The 26002-nt window shown below is 55.0% G+C and overlaps 1 protein-coding gene across 3 annotated transcripts; it reads right to left on the reverse strand.

Annotated features, from left to right (window-relative positions):
- Positions 1-658: 658 nt before the first annotated feature.
- Positions 659-26002, reverse strand: Trim29 (tripartite motif containing 29). 3 transcript variants are annotated; one of them, XM_047518396.1, is made up of 10 exons: positions 25115-26002; positions 16892-16987; positions 15903-16136; positions 14367-14565; positions 11473-11574; positions 9103-9195; positions 6928-7023; positions 5443-5541; positions 3980-4056; positions 659-1717 (listed from the first exon to the last, which is right to left on the reverse strand). In XM_047518396.1, the coding sequence occupies exons 1-10, from the start codon at positions 25901-25903 to the stop codon at positions 1655-1657; spliced, it is 1848 nt and encodes a 615-aa protein (XP_047374352.1). In that variant the 5' UTR covers positions 25904-26002; the 3' UTR covers positions 659-1654. The 3 variants fall into 3 exon arrangements, with proteins under 3 accessions (XP_047374352.1, XP_047374351.1, XP_047374353.1); XM_047518395.1 differs by having other exon boundaries at positions 5443-5544; XM_047518397.1 differs by lacking the exon at positions 5443-5541.

A 26002-nucleotide genomic window follows, 5' to 3' on the forward strand; every position in this document is an offset into this window, starting at 1 on the left:
TGCCGGCAGTGGCCTGGGTAGGGGCTTACTAGGGCTGGGGCTGCTGCGCCCACGTATCTTTTAGTGCCACACGAGGACCAGAACAGAGGGCCTCAGGTGTCCCCGTCACCTCAGGAGAAAGGCTGTGGTTTCTGCATCCTCTTACCTCCACAGGGCTCAGGCACCTCTCCCAGGAGCCCTGCCCTGACTGCCCCTCTAGGCCTCTCTGGGCTCCCAGGAACTAGAAGGCCTCATTTCCTTCCTCCATCCCCCAAGCCCACGATGGAGCTATCCTCGGGCGTCAGCCTCAGTTGCTGGCTCCCCTGCCTTGATGACTCTCCCCATGCTGAGGAGGCCCCCAGGTCTAGAGCCTCCAGTCGGTCTCCACCTCTGGCATGGTAGCACTAGAGGGCTCTGGGTTCCAGGCTCCCAGTGACTCTCTGGGGACCCTGGTGCAGGCTGGCCAAAATCCCCAGACTCCCACCCTTTGTGCTTAATGTCAATCAAGGCCTGTCTGAGAAAGTTCCAGTCTCCTGCACCCCAGAGAATCAGCCTGGGGTGGGGAGGGGTGGAGGGAGACCCAAAGGTGCCCCATCTTCAAGGTGAAAGAGGGAAGATACTTGAACACTCCGAGCCCTCTAGGGACCCTCAGGGAAAAAGTCATTCAATACAAGACAAATGAGTGACAATGGTTTATTCGGGAGGGGAAAGCCCAAGCTGAAAGTCTGCCACCCCCCTGCAAGCTGGCCACCTCGAGACCCCATCAGTCCTGGGGTGAAAGACGACCCCACCACGCTGCTCCTGGTTTGGTCTCTCTCCCAGCCCGGGGCCCCATGGCCTGTGACATGGAGGGCAGGCAGGGAAGAGGCAGGCTCCCCTCTGGGGCAGCATAAGACACCCTGGTAAGCAGCACTGGCTGCCACGATCCAGCTGGTTCTCCATCACCAGGGAGAACCATTAATTAGAAATTATGAGATTCTACAGGTAAATGGTATTTCCCTGGCGTGGCCCGGGCCAGTAGCTATTTTCATGAGTGGATTATATCATGTTGAAGAGGGGACTCTCTTGGCTAAAGTCAACCTGTCACTCTCTGGGGTCTGGGACTCCAAGTAGATATGACAGAGACCCATGGCCCAGACTGGGTGAGGTCAAGACACAGGCTTCGCTCTGCGGTGACCAGACCTGCAGTTTCTTCCAGGAGGGCATTACTGAGAGAACCCAGGGGACAAGGGGCTGGTCCTCTCCTCTCAGGACCAAGTGTCTGGAAAGAAGACCGGCCTACAGGGATGGGAACTGGGCAGCTGCCTCCCCGGGCACCTGCTGACCACAGCGGAAGAGGCCTTGGAGACCACAGGGCATGGGCAGGAGGGCAGGCTGATACCATGAGGACCTCAGTGACCCCACCCCGAGGAGGAGGGTGGCGGGTTGGGGAGAGAAGCAGCCCTGTCCTCACCCCTGTGGTGGGTTGGCCTCGGCATAGGAACGAGGTGCCCACCCAAAGACACCAAGCAGGACAGGGGCCTGGGTGGAGTCCTGAGAGGGTTGGCAGAGGACTGGGGGCAGCAGGCAGAGCCAGGCCCTCCCACCCGGAAGAGCACAGTGGCTTAGAAGGCAGGAGCGGCAGGAGGAGCAGAGAGGACAGGGGTGGCGGCGCCTCATTCCCTCTTGCCAGAGCTCAGGGGGCCTCGTTAGAGCCCATCCCGTTGCCTTTGTTGACGTAGAATGGCCGGTAGTGAGACTGTGGGGAGACAAGAGAGGTTAGGGAAGCTGATGGCCGCTGAGCCCACGCGCCAGCCTCCCCACACCCGGCCTCCCCGGAAGCAGCAGTGGCCCAAACCCCAACAATCTAAGGACCCCGTGGCTAAACCTGCAAGATCCACCTACCCAGGGGTGGTCCCTAATGCTACCAAATCTCTGAGCTCAGATCCTAACTAGAGTTCATTCCCGCCAGACAGTTGATGCGCTGGAGCCTCAGCCCACACTAAGGCCATGGCGCCTTCCACTCCATAAAGCTGCACAACACCGTGCCAAGTGTTTTATACCGGCGAACTCGTTTAATTTTTACAACCACCCAATTAAATAGGTTACTGTTATCATATCCATTTTATAGCTGAGCAAACCAAGGCACAGAGAGGCTAGGCAACTTGCCCAAGGTCACTCAGCAGGTGAGTAGGGGAGCCAGGGTTGAAGCCCTAGCAGAATGGCTCCAGAGTTCGCCCCAGCCCTCCCCCCGAGGCCATGATATCACTTCTTGAGTCTCAAGGACTTCAAGCATCTGCTTCTGTTCTCTCTGCATAATTCTCCCAGACAGAGGAGGGGCAGACAGACAAACAACTGCCACCATTCCACAGGGCCCTGGGCTCCCCCAGCCCTGGGAATTCAGGGAGCGTTTCCAGACAGCCAGGAACATCTCCCAGCCCTCTCTGTGTCCTCCAACTTGTAAATTCATCCAAACAGTGGCCCCCTCTCATCCTAACCCCTTCATCAGGTCCTGAGAAGTTAGCAAAATTTAGCTGCTGCTTGCCCAGGTGAACTGTCGGCCCCTAGAGGGTCACCGGAAGTGGACTTGTCCCTGAGCTGGGTCAGAGACTGAGCTTGCCCCATGCCCACTGCCCATATAGAAGACCCCATCTCCTGCACATACACCCAGGGTGATCTCAGCCCCTGCCCTGGCCCTGCCTGTCTGGGCTTGCAGCTCCCAGCCGGCACCCTGCCTGCATGTGGTCCATGGCAGCACTCATACAAGGTCACTCAGCAAGCTGGCAAGAGAGCTGTGGCTGGCACCCGGTAGCGGGCAGTGTCGCCCCAGATCCAGGTCAGCACCACATTGCCCAGGCCAGCCTCTGCCCACTAGCACCTGCCCCATTCTCCAGCCCTGAGAGCTCACTGGACACTGGGACCCTGTTCTGCCAGGGTCTCAGGTCGTGATGCCCTTCCTTTGCAGGGACCCAGGTTCTGGGAAGGTGGGGGAGGCTGTGCAGGGAGGAGAAGGGCTGAGCCCAGGAGGAGGAGCCTTCTTTTGCTCCCTATCTGCTTTTGCAGCCCTGCTGTGGCCATGCCCCGGGGCCCAGCTCCAAATTACACACGCGATCACTTAACTCCCGACACCAGCAAATTAAAGTTTCTTTCCAATTAAACCAGCCCCAGACACTCTTTGTGGTCTGCAGAGTCACCTCTCATGCTCTAACCTCCAAATGCAAAGACCACAGGAGCCCAGGGCTCAGCCCTGTCCCCAGCAAACCCTTGACACTACCCGCATGGTAGAGCCATCAGCGGACGACTCAGCAGGGCCGGGCATGGGCCTCAGAGAAGAGCCTTAGGGAGAAGGACAGCAGCATATGAGCCACCACCCCTGACACCAAGGTCCTGGGCAGGGGTCAGGCACACTAGGTCTGAAGGGCCGTGGGGATCGCCAGCCACAGAGAGGTTATCCCACCCATCCAGGATGCCAGGGCCAGCCGGTGGCCTGGAGCCCCCATGATGCTGCTCTTCTGCTGCCCCTGGCTTGGGGTCATTTTCTACTGAAACCTCAGTCCACCTCTTCCTAACATTCCAGCCTCTCCCACACCATCACCCCCACATTATCATCCCAATGGCCTCTATGCTGTCAGAGCTGGAAAACTGCCCCAGGGAGGTAGGACCCATCTCCAGGCCCATCCCTTGGACTGGGCACTTTACAATCTCAGAGCTGATGGAGGACGAAGCACACAGTGCAGACACCTACCAATCACTCACAGAATAAAGAACCAGATTGTCTAATTCATAGACTAGAAAACTAAGGCCCAGACAGTGTGCTGGCCCAGGCCCCCTCCTCGTAAGCCCTGGATCTCTACTGCTATCAGGGCCACTGCTGCTTCCTCCCCGACACAAGACCCAGAGAAGGCCTCCTCCTCCCGCAGACCCTGGGACACGAGGACTAGGGGCCCTGGGAAACCGCTCCATGCCCAGGCCTCTGGCCACGCCTGTGCCCAGCTGGCCCTCCTGGCAGCGTCCTACTCACCAGCAGAGTCTGCTTGCCGGATTTCCAGGTCTGGGGCTGGGCCTTAGGGGTCTGGCTGCGTATGAGGGAGGGATAGCCTGGGAAGACAGGAGGCTCTGGTCAGAGGCAGCGTCCTCTGGTGGTGCAGCAGCACCAGGGTTACCTCTAGTGACCAAAAGGCACCATCCAGCCCCTTTCCCAAGGCAGCCACTGAAGAGATGAGCAGCAGCCTGGAACCGCAGCTGACAACTGAAAACCCCGGGAGGCTAAGCCAGCCGCAGGGAGGAAGCAGGGAGGCAGACAGAGGAGGAGCCCGCCAGGCAGCAGGGAGTGTCGCCCCAGATCCAGGTCAGCACCACATTGCTCTGCAATTTCCACCCACCCAGCCACTCCCAGGGCTCATACCACGTCCCTCCTGCCCCTCAGCCCGTAAGCACACTTGCACTCCTTCCTATAGGCTGGGAGGATGAGGCTTCCTTTTTGCCAAGCCCCGCTTGTGCCAAGCACTGTGCCAGGGACTTTGATTGCGGAAGGCTCCTCACCTAGCCCTCCCTGTTTCCAGAAGCTCAGTCGTTTGCCTGACTTCCATGGCTAGGAAGCAGCGGTCAGGATTCGAAACCAGATTTTGCCAGACTCCAAAACCCTTATTCCTGCTCCTTCCACCAGGCTCCACTGCCTCTAGCAGGAGACTGGGACCCACAGAATGGCAGTGAGTTTCCAGGGTGGCTGCCACACAGGGTCAGGACAGCAAGCCAAGACAGGCCCAGAGCAGGCGGCACTCTCCCAGAGCAGGCCAGCCCTGGGCCGCCCTGCCACTCCTTGCCTTCCCCGTCAACCCAGGCGGGTCCGTAAGGCGCTCCGGTCCCAGAACAGGGAAAAGCACTCTCCATGTTGGCCATCAGCCCTCAGGGACAGGCAGCAGTCTGGGAAGAAATAGGCTGTGACCTGGATGCTGAGAAGCTCAGGAAATAAATAGGGTTTGTCCTTGGACAGTCCCCTGCCCAGCGAGGCTGTTCCTGCCTTCCTGGGGACATCCCTGTCTTGCTCTGCACTGCGCCAGGATGAGCAGGCCCAGATCATCTCAGCACGTCCCCATGGCACTGAGCAAGGAGGCAGGGCAAGGAGACAGAGCCAGGACCCCAGGACTGCACCTAGGGTGGGGACAGGCTGGGAAAAGGAGCTTCCCTGAGTCCTGAGTGGAGACTGAGAGAGGGAGGATTCAGACCTCACCAATCAATTACAGAAAGAAAATCCCATGCCAGCCATGAGAGAGGTGAAGGGGGGGCTGGGGCAGGGAGAGGGAGAGCAGCCTTGAGCAGTGGCAGAAATCCGGATAGAGTGAGTGGGGCCATGCATCTCTCTCCAGGGAGCTCTGGGGAGGTAGGACCAGGGTACCCTAGAAGTGACAGAGAACCCCCACAAGATGTCCCCTCTGCCCTGCTGTGGGAGAGGGAAAAGGGAAGGGACAGAAAATGGGCAGATACCAGGATTATTTTTAAACAGCCCACTGCGGTCCAGTGGCTTGGAAAACTCTGCAGTGGCCTGTCCCAAGGTGGTGAACTGATAGGGGGTTTTCCCAGCGCCTGCTGGGAGAGAGAGAGGCGTTATCGGCAAGTGCCGTCCAAGAAGCCCGAGGCCCTCAGTTCCTGCGGCTGTGCTCTGTGCTCTGCAGCCCTCTCTCAGCCCCTGGAGCCTGCAGGCAGCCCAGGTGCTGTCCCTGCCCAGGGGCTGCTCAAGGGGAGTGGATGGGCCCCATCCTAGCAGGTTGGTCTCCTTACACCCAGGGCAGCCCCGCCCAGAACTCTCTTCAGGCCATTCCTGGATGGCCCCGCAAACTGATCTGCATGGAGGTGGGAAAGGGTGTTCTGGGTTCTTCCTCTGGGGCACGGTACATTGGAGAGGAGTCCCCCGCAGGAGACCTGAGACAGGCGGGTCTGTGCAGGCCCATGGGGGCATGTCGGGAGGTGTCCAAATCATGCCCAAGAGTGACCGTCTTCCATGCCAGGTGGCCTTCAGGCCAGGCTTGACCAGAAGTCATGGAAGGTGTCTGCTGGTCAAGACAAGCCCCAGAGCCTCCCAGGCCAGGCTCAGGGACAGGACATCCCTGGGGTCCCTGCTTTCCTGTTCCTTTCTCCTCCACCTTGCTGGTTCCTCCGTGAACCATGCGCCAGGTACAGGCTGCAGCCTAGCCTGTAAAAGACTGCTGGGTGCTAACACCACCCCGGAGGCCATGCCTTGCAGAGCCCCTTCCCTCCCACTCCCTGCCCACCCCAAGACAGCTGATCCTTTCTTCCAGGACAGTAATTTGGGTGCCAGAGAGGGTTATTCCCACCACGGCCCACCAGAGCTGACCCTAGGACCTGTCAGAAGAGACACGAGGGCCCTAGGCCTACTATAAACCGAGGTCTGGTTCAATTCTACCCCCTCAGGATGACCCCAACCCTAGGGGACAGGAGGCAGTGACCACTCAGGCTGGCCCAAGAATTTTAGGGAGCACCGCAGGCAGGTGGGATCAGAGGGCTGGAAAAAGGTCACACTTGGGAGGCCTCGCGGTCATCTGGGCCACCTTCTCCAAAAGCACACCTGCAGGACTGGCTCTGTGGGCTGCTGAGGGTGCACCATGGCCCAGGGGTCTGGGAGTCACTGGGTGAGCAAAGTTAAACAATCTCTGCAGTAGAAGACCCTGCATAAACCTGGGCTCATGGCCCATGAGGACGGGACACAAGAGGACTGAGAAGTCATCCCTTCCCCTTCTGAGTCCTCTCGTCACAGCACATCTTGAGGGACGCAAGGAACCCAGCCCCATCCTCAGTCCTGTTTACAGCAAAGATCTTGGCAGTTTTTTGTTTGTTTGTTGTGTTTTCTGGTCAGGGCTCCATCTGCAGAAGGTGAAGGAGGAACTGCAGGAAAGGGAGCAGAGCCAAGCAGGGACCAGCAGGGACCAGCAGGGGACCAAGTGGAGAGCTCACCTTTCAGGGAGAAGGAGGAGCTGCCCTGGACTGCGGGCAGGTCATCGGAGCTCTGAATGCTGGAGGAGTACTCCCAGACCCGGGAGGTGTAGTTACCTGGCAGGGCGAAGAAAGGGCATCAGACCTCGGCAGGGCATGGAAGAGGGAGGCAGGACCCGGAGACAGCTGACTCTTTCTCTCCGGCCTCTCACCACTTCCCAAGACAGGATGCTGATGCCCCTCAGCCATTCCTTCCCCCATTCTTCCTGCCATCAAAGTTATCTTTTTGAAACCTAAAGTGTCCCTGCCCTACCTAAAGGTCACTGTCCTCCAAATAAGGAGTCAAGTCCTTTACATAGGCCACAGGTCTGTCGTGAGCTGCTGCCCCCACCACTCCCACCCTCTTCTGGCTGTACCTCTTCCTCTCTGTCCCTCAGCATCCCTCAGACCCCACCTCTGAGGGGGTGTCTCCTGCCTCAGGCTTCCCACCCACAGCAAAATCATGTAGTGAGTCTTCATGCGTGAGCTTCCATGTCCCCGCCACCAGTTCGTGTGTGCCTCAGCCCTCTACCCCACAGCACCTACATTCCCTGTCCCCCGGGATGCAACCATTTAAGTTCCTAAACAGGGCCCTATGGGACCTGGGGAAATGCCTGTGCGGCCCGGTCTCACACCCCGTGCCTGGCACACAGCCCGGTACCTGAAAGGTGCCCACTGGTTGGTAGGTGGATGCATGAGCAAACGAATACATACAAACCAACATATCCAAAAACGTGGGTACAGAGGCAGCTGATAGAACACCTGGATTTCTGTTTCCTGGGTTAAACAGGCTAACAGATGTCCCTGTGTAAATATGTCCCTGTAGTCTAGAGGAGGAAGCAGTAGGGAGGTGGCAGGAGGAACAGCAGGGCACCATGAGGACGTTTCAGCCTGGACTCAGGGCCTCGTGCATGACACACCCTCTCCAGCCCCTCTCAGCAGAGCCTCCCAGTCTGCTCTGCTCTGCAGCAGGGACCGCCAGTCCCTGCATCCTCTGACATAGCTGCCTCGGGGAGGGTAAGGATACCATTTGGTGCTCGGGGGTTAGAGGTGGTTGGGGCTGGGTCCTCCCTGGTGCACACCTTTCCCACAAGGATCTTGGAAAGCTCCTGTGCAAGGCCCTCACCACCTGAGGCTCTGGGAGGTAGAGGACTTGCCTGTCCCTTCCCTCCTGCCTTGACTGTCTCTGGGTTTCTGGGACTATTTCCTAGGATCTCCTACTTCTGGGCCCTGAGCTTGCAGCTGTGAGCTTGGCAGATACCGCTGCTGCCTACTGCAGATGTGGAGAAGAGGATTGTGGTGGGTCACAGCTGGGCATCTAATGCTGGACAGAGAGGCCTGGGCCTGCCATCCACTCCAGTCTCCATGGGCCTGGTCACCACCTAAGTTCCTTCTGCTGTTGGTATAGTGTCTGGGGTGGAACTGTGCCAGAGTTGGCCCAGGCTCTTCCTCCCCACACACCGTGGGCAGTACCCAGGAGCCAGGGTCTCCCAAAGCTGGGGTTCATGGAGCACATGACTCTGTCCTGGCACACAGTGGACCCCTCATCCTGCTGGACAGAGGGAGACCCAGTGCTTGGCAGCTCCCCCTAGAGAAGGCACACCCCTGCCCCCATTTCACCTCCTTTGGGTCTTAAGGGGTCTCCTCACCCCACGTGAAAATGATAGCTCCTGGATTTCCGGGGGTGGCCCCATTTCATACCACGCTTTCCTTTCCATTCATAGCAAAGCTCATTTGTTTGAACCACTATTCAACTTTTCAATGTAGGAGAACACAAATCAGTAGAGGTCTTCCGTGGAGATACTTGTTGGGAGAGGTTCCTGGACCTGACCTCAAGGTGGCCACTCACCCTGTTTCCTCCAACCCATTGTTCGGGGACAGGAAGAGCACAGGGACCCAGGGATCCACAGATGCTGAGGTTCCAGCTGCTTCTCTCCATCCTAACTAATGATGCCATGTACACCTGTGCACGCCCATGTGCACACACATACACACACACACACACACCTCGAGCTCAGGAGAAGCCCTTCCTGTCCCAGCTCCCCACATGCATCTCGTGCTCAGAGCCCCTGCGCCCCACACTGGTCCTAGCTCCAGCCCACCTCCACCTGTTCCTCATGTGGGTCTCTGCCCAGCCTTGAGTTGAATCCCTCCTACCTTTGGTGCCATAGAGGTTGTTGAAGTTCTTCTGATTAGTCTCCTTGGAGAGGCGACCAGGGGACCCTGGCTGGTAGGATGTCCGTGCGCTCCCTGTGAAGCACAAAGGCTCATCATTGCAGAAAGGTGGGTCCTGCTCAGTTTGGGACACCATAGCCTCTGACTTGGGAGTCTCAGACAGGATCCCAAACAGGTCTCAACTGCTTACCATAGGACCTGGACTCCACCATTAAGAGAGGTCACGAGGTCTAGCATCAGGCTATCACCTAACTTACCCGCCAAATGGAGACCCTTTAGGAGCGAAGAGGCTCATGGTTCCCTAAGCACTGGGGTTCGCCTGGATAGTCCTGGATATGCTAATACATATGATCACTCTACTTAGGGGACATAGGGGCTACGAGGAGGCTGACAAGCCAACAAGTCTGTCCTGAGCCAGTCCCCATGTGCTTGAAAGGAAGGAGAGGCCATAGCAATGACAGGAACAGATGTGTCCTTGGCTGAATGAGGGGCTGAGTCACCTGCATGCGGCCAGATAATCTGGTACTGGCACAGCACTGAAGCTTACCCAGGGCTACGGGAGCCTTATGACAGCCCGTGAGGAAGGCAGTGGATCAGTGCCCGTCTTTCACAGATGCAGAAATGAGCTCCCGGTGTTCCAGGGTCCCCCTGTTGCATCTACCCTTTCCCGCCTAAACTTGATGTGACCCCATCCCCAAGCCTGGTCCACAGGTCCAGCACCAGCCAGTCCTTCTAAACCCTTGTGCTGTGATGGTGATTCCTTGCTTCCTCCTCTCTGGGCACACAGCTCCTCCTTCCGGGAGCCTGCAGACCCACTTCTCCTAAGAAGTCCCAGCTCCCAGATCTCACCTTAAGTGGCCTTGCTTCCCTGATATTGACAAATCTCCTTGACTTCTCCCTTGCGGCTTCTCTACCTGGCCCTCCAGAAGGCAGATGTCCTGCCTCTGCTGTCCCCAACACAGGTCTCTGCCACTGTGCCAGGGCAGGCATACCGGGAAAACCGGTTTCTTCCACCTACAGATGCCACAGACTGATTCATAGGGGCAGATCTGGGAGGGCTTCTAGCCCTGGGGACAAACTGCTGCTCTTCTCAGATAGGAACGGTGAAGCCAGATGGGGCAGTGACACCCTCAGGTCACCCAGGCCCTGGGACTCTCCAGGTGACAGCTTGGCAGGTTGATTCTTCCCTTCTTGTGGCCTGCAGGGAGGTCACGCTGACCCTCAGTCTCTCACTGAGGGTCAAGGAGGAGCCAGTTGGAGGCCTTGTTGGGTCAACAGGACTGGTCCATGGACAAGGGGGAGGGCCGGACAGACCAGGCTGGGGACAGGCAGGTTGGGGGCCTTCTGAGGACAGTGACGCTGGGGCTGCCTGGTTAGTGCAGTTCACACTCTCACACAGCTGGTCCAAAGAGGCAGTGCCCGGGCAGGGGAGCGGGTGGCACTGACTGAGGCCTGGCCCATACCAGGAATGCTGAGGGGTGTACCTGGCACCTGGGCTGCTGGGAAGAAGCCTAGGTATTGTTTTCAAATTGGGTTGGGCACTAAGGTTCCTCTCCGCTGAGCTCATTCCTCCAGATCCCCAGCCCCTCCCATTGTATGTGTGAGTGACAGCTCAGGGCCTCGGGCTTACCTTCCCCAGGTCTCCTTCCTCCCCTTCCCCCATGTCCCCATTCTTCTCCTGGTCCCCCGTCCCACACATACAAGTGCACACCCACCTCATCCTGGGCTGATGGCCTGGCACACCCACCCTTATATAACAGGTTTGTTGTTGGTGCCCAGGGATGCACCAGGCTCTCCCAGGGCCAGGCCAGGCAGGCCCCAGGCTAGACCCCACCGGACTGTTACCCTGCAGGCTGGGGCTTCTGTAGGGCCCAGGGAGAGAGAGTTCAGGGGCCAAGTGGCCAAGTGAAGCAATGAGGAGGAAGAGCAGTTGGCCCCAGAGGAGGCCCCGGAGGAGGCAGCCCTCCCAAGGCCCGAGACCTGCAGAAACCTAAGTGGAAGCTCCACACAGCTCCAGTCCAGCAGAGGGGAGCCCAGGGAACCCTCTGGAAGGACTAAGGAGCTAGGGGAAGGGGTGAGACAAGCTGCCTGGGTCAGGGATGGAAATCTCTGAGGAGTAGGGTGCTGGATGATTTGTCACCTAGTTTAATTTACACTTGTCACTTGTGGGAGTGAAAGCAGGCGCTGTTCATAATCACACCAAGACAACAGGCGGACGCCAGGACTTTCCCAGGCAGGTGGAGGGTAGTGTCGCTCCACCCAGGAGGAACCTGGATGCAAGTTGCTCTGCGGACTGGGGAGCCCTTGGGAGCAGGGGGATGCCAGACCTGGGCCAAGGAAGTTCACCCTTACCCTTGGGCGTGAGGTACATGGAGTACCTCTTCATGGTGTCCGGGGCACTCCACTCGCTCCCGTAGCTGGTTGGGAAGTTGTTCATGTAGCGATGGTCACCGCCTGGGCAGGAAGAGGTTGGTTCAGGGAAGGGGTAAGAGGGAGAGGAGGAACTGACCCATTGGGACCTGCCTGGCTGGCTGAGAACCCAGAGACCACCCGCTCTGTCCTGGGGAGAATCGAGGTCCCACAGCCTCAGAGAATGTGACGATGCTCCACCAGGCATGCGCTCTGCTCTTCAGTTTTTGGAGTGGGGCGGAGGAGGTCCTGCAATGAGCCACCTGCTCTCCTGGACTGTGAGCAAGGTCATGTGCACAGCACTTTTCAGTTTATAAGGGGCTATTGATATCCATTTCTTATTTGATCTGTACATTGACTCTTGGGCAGGTATAAACCTCTCTCTGTGACAGATAAGAAAAATAAGGGGCTAGGGAGATAGCTCAGTTGGTAGAATGCTTGCCTTACAAGCACAGGGCCCTGGGTTCAATCCCCAGCACCGCAAAAAAAAAAAAAGAAAGAAAGAAAAACAAGGTTCAGGAGATGAGAGAAGCAAATTGACCCAAGTCACATGCCAAGAAGAATGGCATTGGGATTTGAGCCCTGACTCCCCACTTTGCAGCTCAGTCCCAGTCACTATTGGCAACCTTGGATGCTGGACCGAGGTCCCAGCATTGGCTTCCATGGCCCAGGAATCCAGGCAGCTGAGCAGAGTTAGCTGCACCCACCCGAAGACCCTGAAACCCAAAGAAATCTGCCACTCAATGCTTGACCTCTCCACCTATCCTCCGCCCCATTCCTGTCTTCTACACTTCCCTTTCTTCTAGTTTCTCTGTCCTTCCACTTTTCTCTCTCCCAGGCAAGAAGACGGAAGTGTGGCTCAGACACAACCTTCATCTTCAGCACCTGCATCTGGCAGGGTCCTGGTACTCAGTAATAGTTCAAAGAATAAATGCAGCCAGACACGGTGACACATGCCTGTAATCCCAGCGACTTGAGAGACTGAAGCAGGAGGATCACAAGTTCAAAGCCAGCCTCAGTAACGTAGAGAGGCTCTAAGCAACATAGTGAGATCCTGTCTCAAAATAAAAAAGGGCTGGGGATGTGGCCCAGTGGCTAAGCATCCCTAGATTCAATCCATGAAACCAAAAAAAAAGAATAAATGCATACATGACAAGACAGTAGCCCAGCCCTCTGCCTCACTGAGCCCAGGGTGAAGGTGGCCTGCTGCTTCTTAACCCCAGGGCCTGTGAGGTGGGATGAGCCCACTGTCAGGAGCAGTAGACAGTCACTCCACAGTCTACCTCGCCAGCCTCCCATCCCCCACTCCCCGGAGCAGACAAAAAAAAATAACACAGAGGCAAAGGAGGATCCCCTGGTGACCCCAGGGAGAGGCACAGGGCTGCTGATTCATCAGCGCCCATCTTGCTCCTGGCTGCCGTCGCACCACACACCTCATACAGGACACAGGCTCACACCTGCACAGGGACCAGGACCAGCACCTTCATGACCTAGAAATAGGATATGAGCAGCCAGGAGGCTGGATGGGTCCTGCAAGGCTCACAGGTCAGTCAGGGACGTCTTCCCAGGTCTTGCCAGGGTTTGAACCCGGGACAATGATCACCACACCCCTCAACTCGCTGCAGCATCTCAGATGAGAAGGCCCAGGACACTGAATAGCACCCCTGTCCAGCGACCTGCACTTTGAGAACATGCTTCTCTGAGTTTCAGCCTTCTCACCTATAAAATGCAATGCACCACAAAGGGAACAAAAAGTAACATAGGTGAAGAGCTCAGCTCTCTGCCCAGCATCCAGGGAGCCCTCTGTCACCTTCCGCCATCTCTATCACCATCAGGAGCATCGCTATTGTCATTAGGAAGAGGCTGTCAGAACCTGAGTGCCATTTAAAGCCAAATGATTGTCTTGCTAAAATGTCTTATCTATCCTCAGGTATGATTGAATGTCCCCTTATATTTCACAGGGATACTGTGTGAAATCAGCAAGATACACAGGTGGCCCCTTTCCTGACCCTGCTCAGTGGCCTACTCAGCCCCCTCTCCTCCTGGAAAAATCCTGCGCTCCATCCAGAGCAGACAGGGGTCATTTCCTTTGGTGTTCACGGCTGGAAGATCTTCATCAGGTTGCATTCTGAAGACCTCATTTTAAAAGCTGGGCTGGGCTTGGGCCACTGGGTGGGACCTAGGGGAAAGTGTCCAGGCTTCAGGCCCTAAAGGGACTGGATAGAAAAGGACTTAATAGGGGTAGTTTCTCAGGTTTGGAGAGTCTGTGAGATGATTCAGTTGACCTTTGCAAGGACAGCATGATTCAGAAGAGGGGTTGATTTCAGGGACACATTGAGTCATAGAGACACGCTACGTCCTGTTGTCCCCAGCCCAGCCCACCAGGCCAAGGGAAGCCTCTGGGCTCAACACTACTCAACACAGCCATGGTGACAGGTAAGTCCTCCCTCCAAGAACAGGTGCAGTTCTAGGTCACTTCTGCTGGAGCTTGCAAAGCCACCAGCTTGGCGTCTAACCCATGCAGCAACAGCATCCACGCAGCTGCTGGGTTGGGCTGAACAATTAGATGTAGATCTGATTGAAACCAATCTCCAAGTTTGAGGATGATCCACAGAGAGGAGGCACTTATGCAGCCCATGCCCAGGAATCACCCTTCTCTGGAGGCTGCTTGCAATAGCTGCAGACTCAATGGGCCCTAGTTCAAATCCTCATACGTGAATGGGTGGGTAGAAACAGTGAGGGGCCAGCTGACTAGGTGTCAACCTGCACCAGGAGGCAGGAACTGACCTGGGAGAGAAAAGTGCATGACCTTGGGCCTGCACACAGAGGGGACCTACCGTTCTCCATGTGGTTCCTCTCAATGAAGTTACGGCTCAGATCGGCCTTGCACATCTTCTCAACATGGCGCATGCACACATTGAGCAGGTCATCCTTGAAGTTGCCGAGTGACTGTCCCAGGCCCTCCCCCTCCAGCAGGACATGATAGGTGGGTAGCGGTGGGGGGAGAGAGTAATTGCTCATTAATGCACCAAATTCCTACCAAGAAAGGAAAGAAACCATTAATTTCCTGGGTTTTTCTGGGTCTTTGCAAGGGGGCTGTCACAGCCCAGCTGGAAGATTCAGTGCTGGGAGCCAGAGGAGATGGCTTCTAGAATCAGCTAATTAACTAGCCTCACTTTTTCTCACTAGGCAAAAGGTTCTATTAAAATACACAGATGCAGTCGGGTGCTGTAGTGCACACACCTGGAATCCCAGTGGCTTGGGAGGCTGAGGCAGGAGGATCATGAGCTCAAAGTCAGCCTTACCAACTTAGTAAAGCCCTGAGCAACTCAGTGAGACCCTGTCTTTAAATAAAGTACTGGGCTAGGGATGTGGCTCAGTAGTTGAGTCCCCTGGGTTCAATCTTTGGTACTCAAAAAAAAAAAAAAAATCCATAGATGCTAACATCTCTGATGGTTTTAGCATTCAGATATATGATGCCACAGTTCCTACCTCTAATCTGGGTGAGCATTCCTACCTCACCTTTGTGAGAGGGACACAGGCTTTAATGACATTCCGGGAGAAAGCAGAAAGAAATGCAAGGAATTACCAGAGTATTCTGGGTCAGTCGGGGTGGTTTTTCCACCTTTACATGCCTCGCTCCATCCTGCCTCTGCACATTTATGCTTCTCATCTCCCTTCCCCTCACTGGAGAATCCCTCCTCCCTGTCAAATTCTAAGTGGCCTTTAAGACCTCATCCAGACTCCTCCTCCTGCACAAAGCTGTCCTCAGATTGCTCCAGCCTGTTCACCCTTCTCTGAGTTTCCACGGGCACTTATCTCCTGAGCCACATGCTTTATCATTTAATTACACGCTTTCCTATATTGTTCCCTAATTGTACATGTCTTATCTTCCCAGCTGAATTGCAGCAGCTTGGGGGCAGAAAACATGTCTTATACTTCTCTATTCACCACAACACCTAATAGAGTCCTGGGCATCAAGGAGTACACAAAACATTCTAGTAGACAGAAAGATGGATGCACGAAGAGACAAACTGACAAGAACAAAGATAACTATGCAGCACTCCTATGCCATTCCTCCCTCACCCACAGCAGACATTACTAATCAATCACAGAACCCTTTTACTGTGCCTAGAGCACTGCTAGGACATATCAAATGAAGTTGGTACAAGGTGATCTTCGTGCACCATCTTTAGGGGAGGTAGGAAAATAGATTGGGTGGAAAAATTAATTGTGCAGGTGGAACAAAGTGTGGATGGATGGATGAATGGAAGGAAAGATGATTAATGAGGGTCTGGAAAAGTGAATGGAATGATAAGGGATAGGATGGGGGTGGTATTTAGGGATTGAATGGTGGAGGACTCTGTTTTTACCTGCAGAAATAGCACTGAGTCGCTGATGCTGTGTAGCTGCTCCCGGATCTGCTTGTCCTCATGAAGCACCTTGGCCCTCTCATCCAGGGCATCCACGATCACCTTCACCTGGTCCACAGCATCCTGCTCCCTCTGCTCCAGTGCAGCCCTCACTTCCTCCTTTTGCTTCTCCAGGTCACGCACCAGGTCTCGGAAGTTCTGCTCCAGGATGGCCTTCTCATTGGTGGTGAAGCTCTAGGTCCAGAATCAGAGGAAGGATGAGCGTTTCATGAAGGAAAACTGAGAGAAGCACACCCTTAGGTTCTTGACACAGGATCGGGGCATTCCCAGAGCCCTAACTTGGCAAGCCTGTTTGGCTGTGAATCTCACTCAAAGGCATCGATGAGGAATAGACATGGCCAGTGCTTTTACAGCCCTCCCTTCCTAATCCACCTGTAGCTCCCTCCCCTGGGTGGGTTGACCTGAGCAACCATTCCACAATTTAGTGATTCCCTGTAGGCCCAGACATTCTCCCAAGAGTTAAGGTGTGCTCAGTGAAACCTCAACCAGAACAAGACATCATTCAGAAAGTGTACTGTCTGGCTGTTCATGTGGCCAGGATCAAGAGACAATGATTTCAGACATGGTTTGCAATCACCCGAACCACGGCAGATATCCGTCCAGTTACACTGGCACAAGTAGAAGAGAAATGGTGTAGATTGGGTGCCTGGGGCATCTGGGGGGCAGAGCACACACTAGCAGACATTGGACCACACTCTGGAGAATGGGTCTGGGATGTGATTTGCTAAGATGATACAAAATGAGCATTAGGGGACAGGCAGGATCCCATCTGGATGCCAGGTGGGGATGCAAAATGGGGTAGGAGAATTCACAACAATCAAGTGTGGGACATCACTGAGGGCCACAACCTTGAACAGGAGCCAAGGCCTGCCCCCTCCCAGGCAGGACAGGCAGGGCAAGCGCAGCGAGGGGAGCCTGGGGCTGCTCACCTTGATACGGTCCTTCTCCTTCTGCCATTTTTCAGCTTCATCCTCAATCTCAATGATTTTCAGCTGCAGCTGTTCCTTTTGCAGGGACAGCTCTGTCTGCAGGGAAAGGGTTAGGGTTGGAGAAATTGAGGGGTAAGGGGCACAGATCCAGGGAACCAGGGTATGGGCCCACCAGAGATCCAACTCTCAGGTAGGGCTCACTTGCATCCATTTCTCCATCCAACAAACATCTCTCAGGACCTCAGACATGCCAGGCTCCTTGCCAGTCACCAAGGATCCAGCAACAAGTCAAATATCAGCTCCCTGAACTCAGGTCACTAGAGCTGAATATCCTCACCATGTCTTTGTAGGCACTAAACCTCCCTTGTCCCCCCACCCAACATGAGTGGAAGGATGCTCAGTTATGGGGTTCTTGCTCCTTTCAACGGACCTGGGGCTGCTGGGAGAGAAAAGAAGAGGAACCAGCCCAGCCCAGCCCAGCCAGGGAGTGTCTTGTGCCTGTAACCGTGTGCAACGTTTCTATGGCATGATGTGGGGCGTGTGTTGCAAGCAGGAGCCAGGGTTGCCGCCGGCATGGGCTCTGTCTGGGCAGGCACAGCTATAAACCTGGGAAGGAACACATCCTGCAGTTTGGGTGAGACAGGGACTTTTACCTGGGGTCTCTGGAGAAGGAGGAGGCTAGAGGATGAGGCTAGAAGAGTGGAGAAGGCTGGGATGGAGAGGTCCTAGGAACCCTGCCCTTGGGCACATGGATGGGGGTGTGGAGTGGGTTGGGAAGAGTCTCTATCAGGATGCACGAGGACATCAGCACTCATATCAACATTTGCCTTCCATGTGAGGAAAGGCCCTTCTCTGAAAAGCAGCTCCAGCAGAGGCAAGAAGCCAAGGCCAATGCCACCCAGCCTAGTCAAGAGGCACCTCTTCTGTTCAGTTGAGGTCTCCTCTAGAGCTTTGAAAGCACCTTCCAGCATGGAAGACAAGTAGGTGATTTCTACCTGACAGGCAGGAAGCTCCAGGCAGCCAAGAAGCCTTGGATTGCTCAGGGTCTCCCCAGGACCCCTGGGTTTTAAATGCACAGTCCCACCTTTTTCTCTAGCCATCTCTCAGAGGAGCTCACGAGAACAGTCAAGGTAAAGAAGCAAGAAACCATGAGGAACTGAGCTCCATCAGCAGGCGTCCTGAGCGTCACCACACAGCACACCTCTGAACACCTCATGGAGCTGAGCAGGGGCCTGTGGGGTATGTGCTGCAGACACCCAGGGAAGTGGATCTAATGGTGCTTAAGGCTTTTAGGAAATGGCACCAGAGGGTGGGGAAGGCATGGGGCAGAAGGTACAGAGCTCCCCAGACAGGGAACCCCTGCCCCACCATAGCCTGCCCCTCCTCCACCACCACACTGCTGGGCTCCCCATGATCAAAACTAAGAAGTTCTCAGTAAGCAGCTGCCCTGCCTGTGATGTGCGATGTAAATCCCACAGCATGGAAAATGTGTTCACCAGAGATGAAGAAGTTTCTGCTACGTGTTCACCAGAGATGAAGACGGTCTTTTGAGAGGAGAGGAATACAAGAAGATGAGGGTAGGGACTTGGCCCAGTCTCTGGAACAAGGCTGGGAGAAGACACTGTGGTAGCAGAAACTCAACCCTCATACTCTGAGGATGCAGAGCTGGAGAAAACAGGTAGACAAATCCCGTGGCCCTGAAGATCGCTGAGAAGGCCAGGCCTGGGTGACAGATCAGGGCCCTAAGGAACAGACGAAGAGGCTGGACAACAGGTCTGTTCCAGGCAACTTTCCCATCCATGAAGAACTACTGAGTGAGGCTTGAATGGAGGGCGTGCTGGAGACCTCCCACCCAGCCAGCTGAGACGTCCTAACCTGAAGGATGGAGGAATGGGGCTTCACAAGGCCTGGTGGCAGGGAAAGCAGAGAACAAAAGTGCACTCCTTCCCACTCTCAGGCCCAGGCTCACGTCCAGAAAAAGCCCTATTGCCAGTAAGGGAATGGGCCACTCCTCCATGCCATAAGCTACTGGGGGCACATGAGGGGGAGTGAACAGTTAGAATCTGGTAACCACCACCTACAGGCAGGGGGCCTTTGGGAGTTGCTTGACTTCTCCGAGCCTCGGTAGCTCCATTTGTTCCATGGAGGTAGTAAGGGAACCTGCCTCCCACAGAGGATGTGGGATGGAAAATGATCAGGGACTGAAGATCCCAGAAGGCACCTGGCACAGAGCAAGCATTGACTGAAGAATGGTCCCCATCATGATTATTGTCACTGTGATTGCAAGGAATGAGGGCAGAGGGATGGGCAGGTCTAAGTGAGGGGAGAGGACAGGAGTGGTCAGGTGAAGTCTCAGGGGTGTTGGGTGGTGATGACAGTGTATGTCATTGGGATGGCGTTTAGAAGTGGTGCGGACACAGTCCAGGCACAGAGGGCAGTGTGGGGGGTGCACAGAGGCCGGGAGGTCAAGACATTACACAGAAAAGGCAAAATAAAGGATTAGAACGTGAATAATTGAAGGTGGGAGGATCTTAGGGGAAACGGAACAGAGGTGGGAGGAGGGGAATAGGGTGGGCTAAGCACCTGCCAGTGGGAGAAGGTTTGACTAGAGAAGGTGAAGGCCAAGGGGTTGAATACCAAGAGTGAGCAGCTGTGTCCGAGGAACACCTAATAAAACTGTGTTCAGCCCACAGGTGAGAAAATGTCTCACCTAGGTGAGCATAGAGGGATGGAGTACAGGGGACCAGGGGATGGGAAGTCCAATGGGGCTTAGAACATGAAGCATCTAAGCAGAGACAGGTCAGCCCCCGGGAGTCCACACTGTGTGAGAGTGAGTGGAGAGGGCAGCCAGCTAGCTGAAGTCTGAGAGCTGGAGGTGTCTGCCAGCAACCTGAGAGGGGTGGAGGAGAGGTGGCTAGTCTGGACACGCGTAAGGGCAGGGTCAGAAGTGGAGACGACCTGTCTGCAGCAGTGGGTGGAAGAATCAGCCAGGGTGGAGAGGAGACTGGTCCTCCTTTTCTTTGGGGCACTAAGGAAGTCAGACTTGGCTGGGAGGGGCCTGGCTCTCACAGCACGGCCAACAGGACCAGACTTGTGGGACATAGAGGGTTCCTGAAAGGGTCCTGGGACCAGGAACTGTGTGCTGCTAGAATGATCCTTTCTCTGAGATGAGCCCTACCCTGTCAAGGAGGAGAGCTCAGGGTGAGAGCTCTAGCGATGTCTAGGAATGCACTTTATATCTGTTCTGCTCTTTGAGATTTTTCTGGTACAGGAAGTAATAGAACACGGGAGGTTTCCAAAGATACTGGATTCTCCTGCAACACTAGGAAAGGAATTTTGGTTACTGAGTGCATACCATGTGCCAGGAATTTTCTTATTTTCAGAGTACTGGGGATTGAACCCAGGGCCTCATGCATCTAGCACTCTACTGCTGGGCTACATTCCCAGTCCAAGAATTTTCTTTAATTCTGCTAAAGCCCCCTTTTGCAAAAGTGGGGAGGTCTGAGTCCTCACAGTTAGAAAGAAAGCAGCAGGAAGGACAAAAGACAATGACAGGGTTCAGATCCTATTCTGCAGCCTTCAGAGGCACTTCCAAGGGTGGTGGCACCAGCTTCTCCTCTAGAGCATTGACCTTCCCCCTTTATTCCTGCTAAACTAAGTCTACCTCCCAGAGGGTGCGTTCGGCAATTCCACTTCTCTCCCTTTTGCTCCCCATACCTACGCCTGAGGCCCCAGTTTTCTCTCTCCGATCCTCCCCCTACAGAATGCAGTGGAAGCCCCTGACGTCTGATAGGGCCTCAACTCTCCACAGTCCCACCCCTACCCACACCTCCCTCCTCCTTCCTACTCCTCCCTATTTTGTTCCCTTCACCCTGCCTAGGCCTGTCCCTAAATGCTTCCTTTGTTCCCTTCTCCCACACTGGGCTACCCGCCCCACCTCTGATACCTGGGGTGGACCCTATGTGGGTCACCCAACCTTGAAATTTTTCTGGCCTCGAGTGAGCAGACGTTTTCCTGAAAGTGGAAAGATGGCATAGCCTGGCAGTGTCTCAGCCTGGATCAGACCTATGGGTAGGTGTTGGCACATCCAAATACTCACCTGGACAGGTGTACCTGTATTGCCCCCAGGGAAGGGGAGATAGACCATGATCTTCCCCTGGCCTGAATTAACTTCATGGGCCGTGGGCTGTGACATTTGCCAAATGAGCTAGTTAATTGCCAAATTTGTTTTCCCAGACAAATGGTAATTATTCAGATAGGAATCTGAACTGCTGGGTAGATTTTTCTGTTTCCATTCAGATGTCAAATGTCCAATATCAGCCCACCTGCTAGATTGGAGGCCCCTGTCCCTTTTGCTTCCTCAGGGCCTCTGGACAGAAGAGGTACAAGCTGGGCCAAGAAAGGCCTCACCCTGGCACCTGCAGACCAGCAGGGGGCCCTTGCAGAAGTCACCTCAGTTCCCTGGTTTCCTTGTGGTGACACTGGACTAGAGTTCTGATTCCCACTCTGACTATACATCAGAACCCCTGATATGTAAACATCATGGATTAACATACAGACCCTAGGCCCAACTCCCTGAATCAGAACATCCTTGGATAAAGTCTGGAAATCTGTGTTTTAATAAGTCATTGAGTGATACCAACCTGAGGATAGTCATCTGGGAGCCACTGGACTCAGTGATCCCAAAGAGACCCTTCCAATTCTATGGGGGAAAAAAGGTTTAAAATGGTGGCGAGGCATCCCAGCTTCACCCTCTCCCACACTGTGCCTTGTATAAGTCTCTTGACATCTTTAAACCTGTTTCTTCTATAAAATAGATACAATTCCCCCCACCCACAAAACTGAGCATGTGTAATCACCCCGGTACCAGGCTCAGCACCAGCACACAGATGTGCTTCATGCAGACTGAATCGCCACTTGCCTATCTGCTGGCCGCTTTCCTCCTCTGATTCCTCTCTCTAAACCTCTTTTATTTGGTCATCCTTCCTCTGTCTCATGCCCTGTCCCAGAGCAGATATTCTCCCTGAAAATCTCCTGGGAGTGGTTCCAGGGCACCCTGGTCGTTAGCCTGGCTCCTCATCCCAAATCCCAGCCCTCACTGTCTGCCCAGACCAGCACAGCTAGAAACTCAACGACAAGGGGCTACGCAACCCAGCAGCCTGATGGCTCCGCCTCCTGGGAGAATTGGGCAAGAAGAAGAGAAATAAAGTCAAAAGGCATGGTGAGAGAAATGAACTGAACCAAGTGATGGAGCGGAGATAGTGAATGACGCTCAGAGCTGAGTCCCTCCAGAGCGATGCTCGTGGCTGAGTGTTATGGGAGGGTGTGTTACTATGCTGACGGTACTGTTACCCCAGAACCTAAGCTGGATGGGGCAGTGCCCTCCAGAACAACCTGTCATCCCCCAGAAGAGGTCCTAACATCCTGGCCTGCTGCAAAGGAGGGAACTGGAATAGATGGAAGGGACGATAGACACAGGAAAGGGTGTCTCAGTCCATTTTCATTTCATTAATTAACCTATCTTGGAAAATATCCAGAGGTGGAGGATGGACCAGTTGACATCTATGGGACCCCTTTGTGATATTTGGGGTGAAAGGGGAAACATTATGACATGGGCCCACCAGAGGAAAGATCATTTTATTGCCACTCCAAGTGACCTTTTCATAGCATGGAGTCTTTGGGTCGAGCCGTGGTCCAGGAGATGAGCACTTGCAGCCACGGGTTTCAACTGCAGCTTTAAGCAACTAACCCACGCAGGGCTGGGTTACCCCACCTGGCCTTCACCAACAGACCTGCAGAACAGGTTCTTCCCAGGCTCCTTGCAAAAAGCTGTGTGTGGGCTGATGTTTGGGTCTGCAGGAGATGCCTCCCAAGGATGCCAGGATTGACACACTCAGTCCCTCTGGTCCATCAACCCATGACCCCTGCTCCATGCTATGCACCCCCCCGGCCCACAATATTCTAGCGGAGCCAGGTCTAGACAAATGGCTTCAGCTCAGTCACAGTTCCTCAGCCCTGCTCTGCCTGCATGTCCCTGTGCTACAGATGCACACATGTGTATACACACAGGCTGCCCAAAGTTCCCCCATGGCAGCCCTGATCAGTGGATCAGCCATTTTCTCCTAAAGCACACGCATCCTGAATTCCATGTTCCCATGCCCTTCCCCTGAGGTGCTCTCAGACATTGGAAGAAGACTTAGGGATCCTCCCACCAGGATCTTGGACAAGTCCTTTGTTTCTCTCAGCCTGTGTCCTCAACCGCAAGGTGCAGGAGGAGGCCATTGGGATTTCAAGAGTTCCACGAGGCCTGGTAACCTGTCCTGTGTTTATTGTTTATTTTGCCCTTCCATGTTTACTTCCAGCTGCTCCTGTGTAACTAGGAGGATGCTCCCCAGTCCTGCTGTGCATCTAAGCTCTGCCTCCTGACCTATGTCATGAGCCCTCAAGGGCAAGGACTGACCGCATGAGCCCCACAGTGGCTCCTGGAACCAGAATTTGAACCAAGACCCCACACCCTCCTGCCCACCTCTTCCACAGGCACTCAGGATGTTCTTAAGTGGAGACACCCTTGTTTCAGATGATATTTGGGGCCAACCCTGCATAGAAAACAGGTCAATATATGTGATTTGCTTACAGAGAAGTGGTACCTAGACCCTGTGTCTTCTGGGCACCTCCTCATTCTGGGCACCTCTCTTCACCCTGAAAATTTAAACACTTTTCCAAGAATCCTAGAGCTCCATGGAGGAATCTGAAAACCAAAAATCTAGCCCAACCACTCGGCTTCACATAGAGGGAAACCCAGACTGAGAGAATGGAAAGGACTTATTCACTGTCTTACCACTAGTAAGAGATAAAAATCCGGACTTCTAAAACTCAGTCTGAGGCTCTGCAGTGTCTTGGCTGCTGTGGCCAAAAACTGTAGCTGAAGGTGATCACCTTTTGCTCTTTTTTGACTTCTGAAGTAAGGTCCCCGAAAATGGGTTTCATGACAGTGTCCCATCTCTATCTCCCAGTACAGTTTGAAGAAGGCTGGGATCAGGGACCAGAGGGAGCTGAGGATACCTTCTTTTGAGGCCAAATGAAGTTTCTGGAAAGGGTCTTTGATTCTGTTCCCATCTCAGTTTCATCCCTCCCTGCCCAGGGGTATGAGCAAGAGGTACAAAGAGAGAATAATCAGCAAGTTCCTGGTCTGGAAGGCTGGGCAGAGAGGGACCCTGTGCTGCCTTATTCTGTGGGGTGCAGAAACTCCAGAGAATGCAGAGTTGCCAGCATTGGCCCCCCACAGAATCCTCCTGCAGTAAGGAGCTGAGAGATGGTGGGTCCAACATATGTGGAGCAAGGAGCAATGGTCACAGCTGGGCTCTCAGCACAGAATACCTTCCCCAGGTGTACCACATCCACAAGCCTCCACTTGCCTCTGCTCTGCCCCATGGAAGTACCGCATAATCACATACAAGGAACTCATGCAAAACAATTACGTATCCCATACACAAATATGTGCAAACATCCACATGCGCACATAGACACCCACATGCATAGAAAACACGTAGGCATTTACCTACACCCCGCCCCTGCACAAACTCCAGAAACATCCACCCACAGGCACAGGCACGTCCACCTGCAACCACACACAAAGCACACTCAGTCCTGTTGAGCAAAGGATAAAAGAGACTGGGAGCGAAGTGAAGGGCCTGGCTAGGAATCAGACAGAACCAGGAGCCACTGTCCTGCAAATGCAAACCAGAAGCCAGACAAAAAGGACATTTCAGTGACCCCAGGGCACGGGGGCGTGACTCCATTCTTCCAATATCTGCCCTCACTTGTGACCTATTCCTCAGGGGCCAGTCTTGCTCAGGTGGGAAGGCAGAGAGAGAGAGAGGAGGAAAGTGAGAGACACCCTATCCAGGCAGAGCCCAGGACAGACTTCTGCACCACTGGTCTGATTCTTTGCCCAGACTTGAATGTATCCTATGACCTTGGTCAAGCAATCTTTTCTGGGCCTCTCTTGGCTCATCTAAAAAAATGCCCTGCCTCCCAAGACCTTAGGGGATTGGGAGTCAACTCTGATTCCCAACCTGCAGGTGCAGAGGGGAAAGAAAGGTTTTCTAAGAGGGCATGGAGCAGTCTTAAGCCCCAGTTTAGAAAGCCCCAAGGGGATCAAGGTCAGAGGGCAGGTGAGGGAGGCCAGGTCTGGAGGGAGAGCAAGCAGCCCAGCACCGCTACCTCTTTCTCCGCCTTGGCCACTTCCACCGTCACCGTGCTGTGGTTCTTGTGCTCCTGGAACATACAGAGGTAGCAGATGCAGGTCTGGTCCGTCTGGCAGAAGAGCTCCATGGTCTTGCCGTGCAGGGGGCACTTGCGGGCCTCGAAGTCCCGGATAGGCTCCAGCAGCTGGTGGTCGCGGAAGGCGGCGCCCTCCAGGTGGGGCTTGAGGTGCAGCTCGCAGAAGGAGGCCTGGCACACCAGGCAGGACTTGACGGCCTTCTGCTTGTTGCCGATGCAGGAGTCGCACAGCACCTCCTCGGAGCCGGACTTGGACCGCAGGAGGCTCCCGTCGGCCCGCGGGTAGCTGTTCCTCCGGACCTCCCCGGGCTCCACGATGGACACCGAGGGCTTCCGGGGCTCCGAGAAGATGGACTTCTTCTCAGCAAAGGTGACGGGCGGCTTCTTGGAGGCCCCCAGCTGGAGCCCCGCATACGGGGACCGCCTGCCTTCCGCGGAGTCCATGCTGAAGTAGTTGGAACCCTTGTCATCCACCGAATCCACGAACTGGATGATGGGCCGCCGCCACTCGTTACCCGAGAACAGGGCGCTCTTTCCCTCCCCTGCCTTCAGGGCGCTGCCCAGGCTCTTGCCCTCGGCCACCTCCCCGCCGTGCCCGTTGGCCGTCTTGCTATCCTTGCCATCCGCCTTGGTGCCATTCTCCAGGCTGCCGTTGGGGCCTGATGGGCTGCGGGCGTCCCTGGCTTCGGGGCTCGCCCCGTTGCTCCTGGAGGCATCTGCGGCTTCCATGGCAGATCACCGGGCTGGTCTGGTTTGGGCTCGCTGGGGCTGCGGGGTGGGTGACCTCTCAGCGGGTGTCCCGGCAGGGAGTGGGGCAGGCAGCCACAG

The sequence above is a fragment of the Sciurus carolinensis genome, chromosome 11, assembly GCF_902686445.1.
Source record: "Sciurus carolinensis chromosome 11, mSciCar1.2, whole genome shotgun sequence".
In the NCBI taxonomy this organism is placed as follows: domain Eukaryota; kingdom Metazoa; phylum Chordata; class Mammalia; order Rodentia; family Sciuridae; genus Sciurus; species Sciurus carolinensis.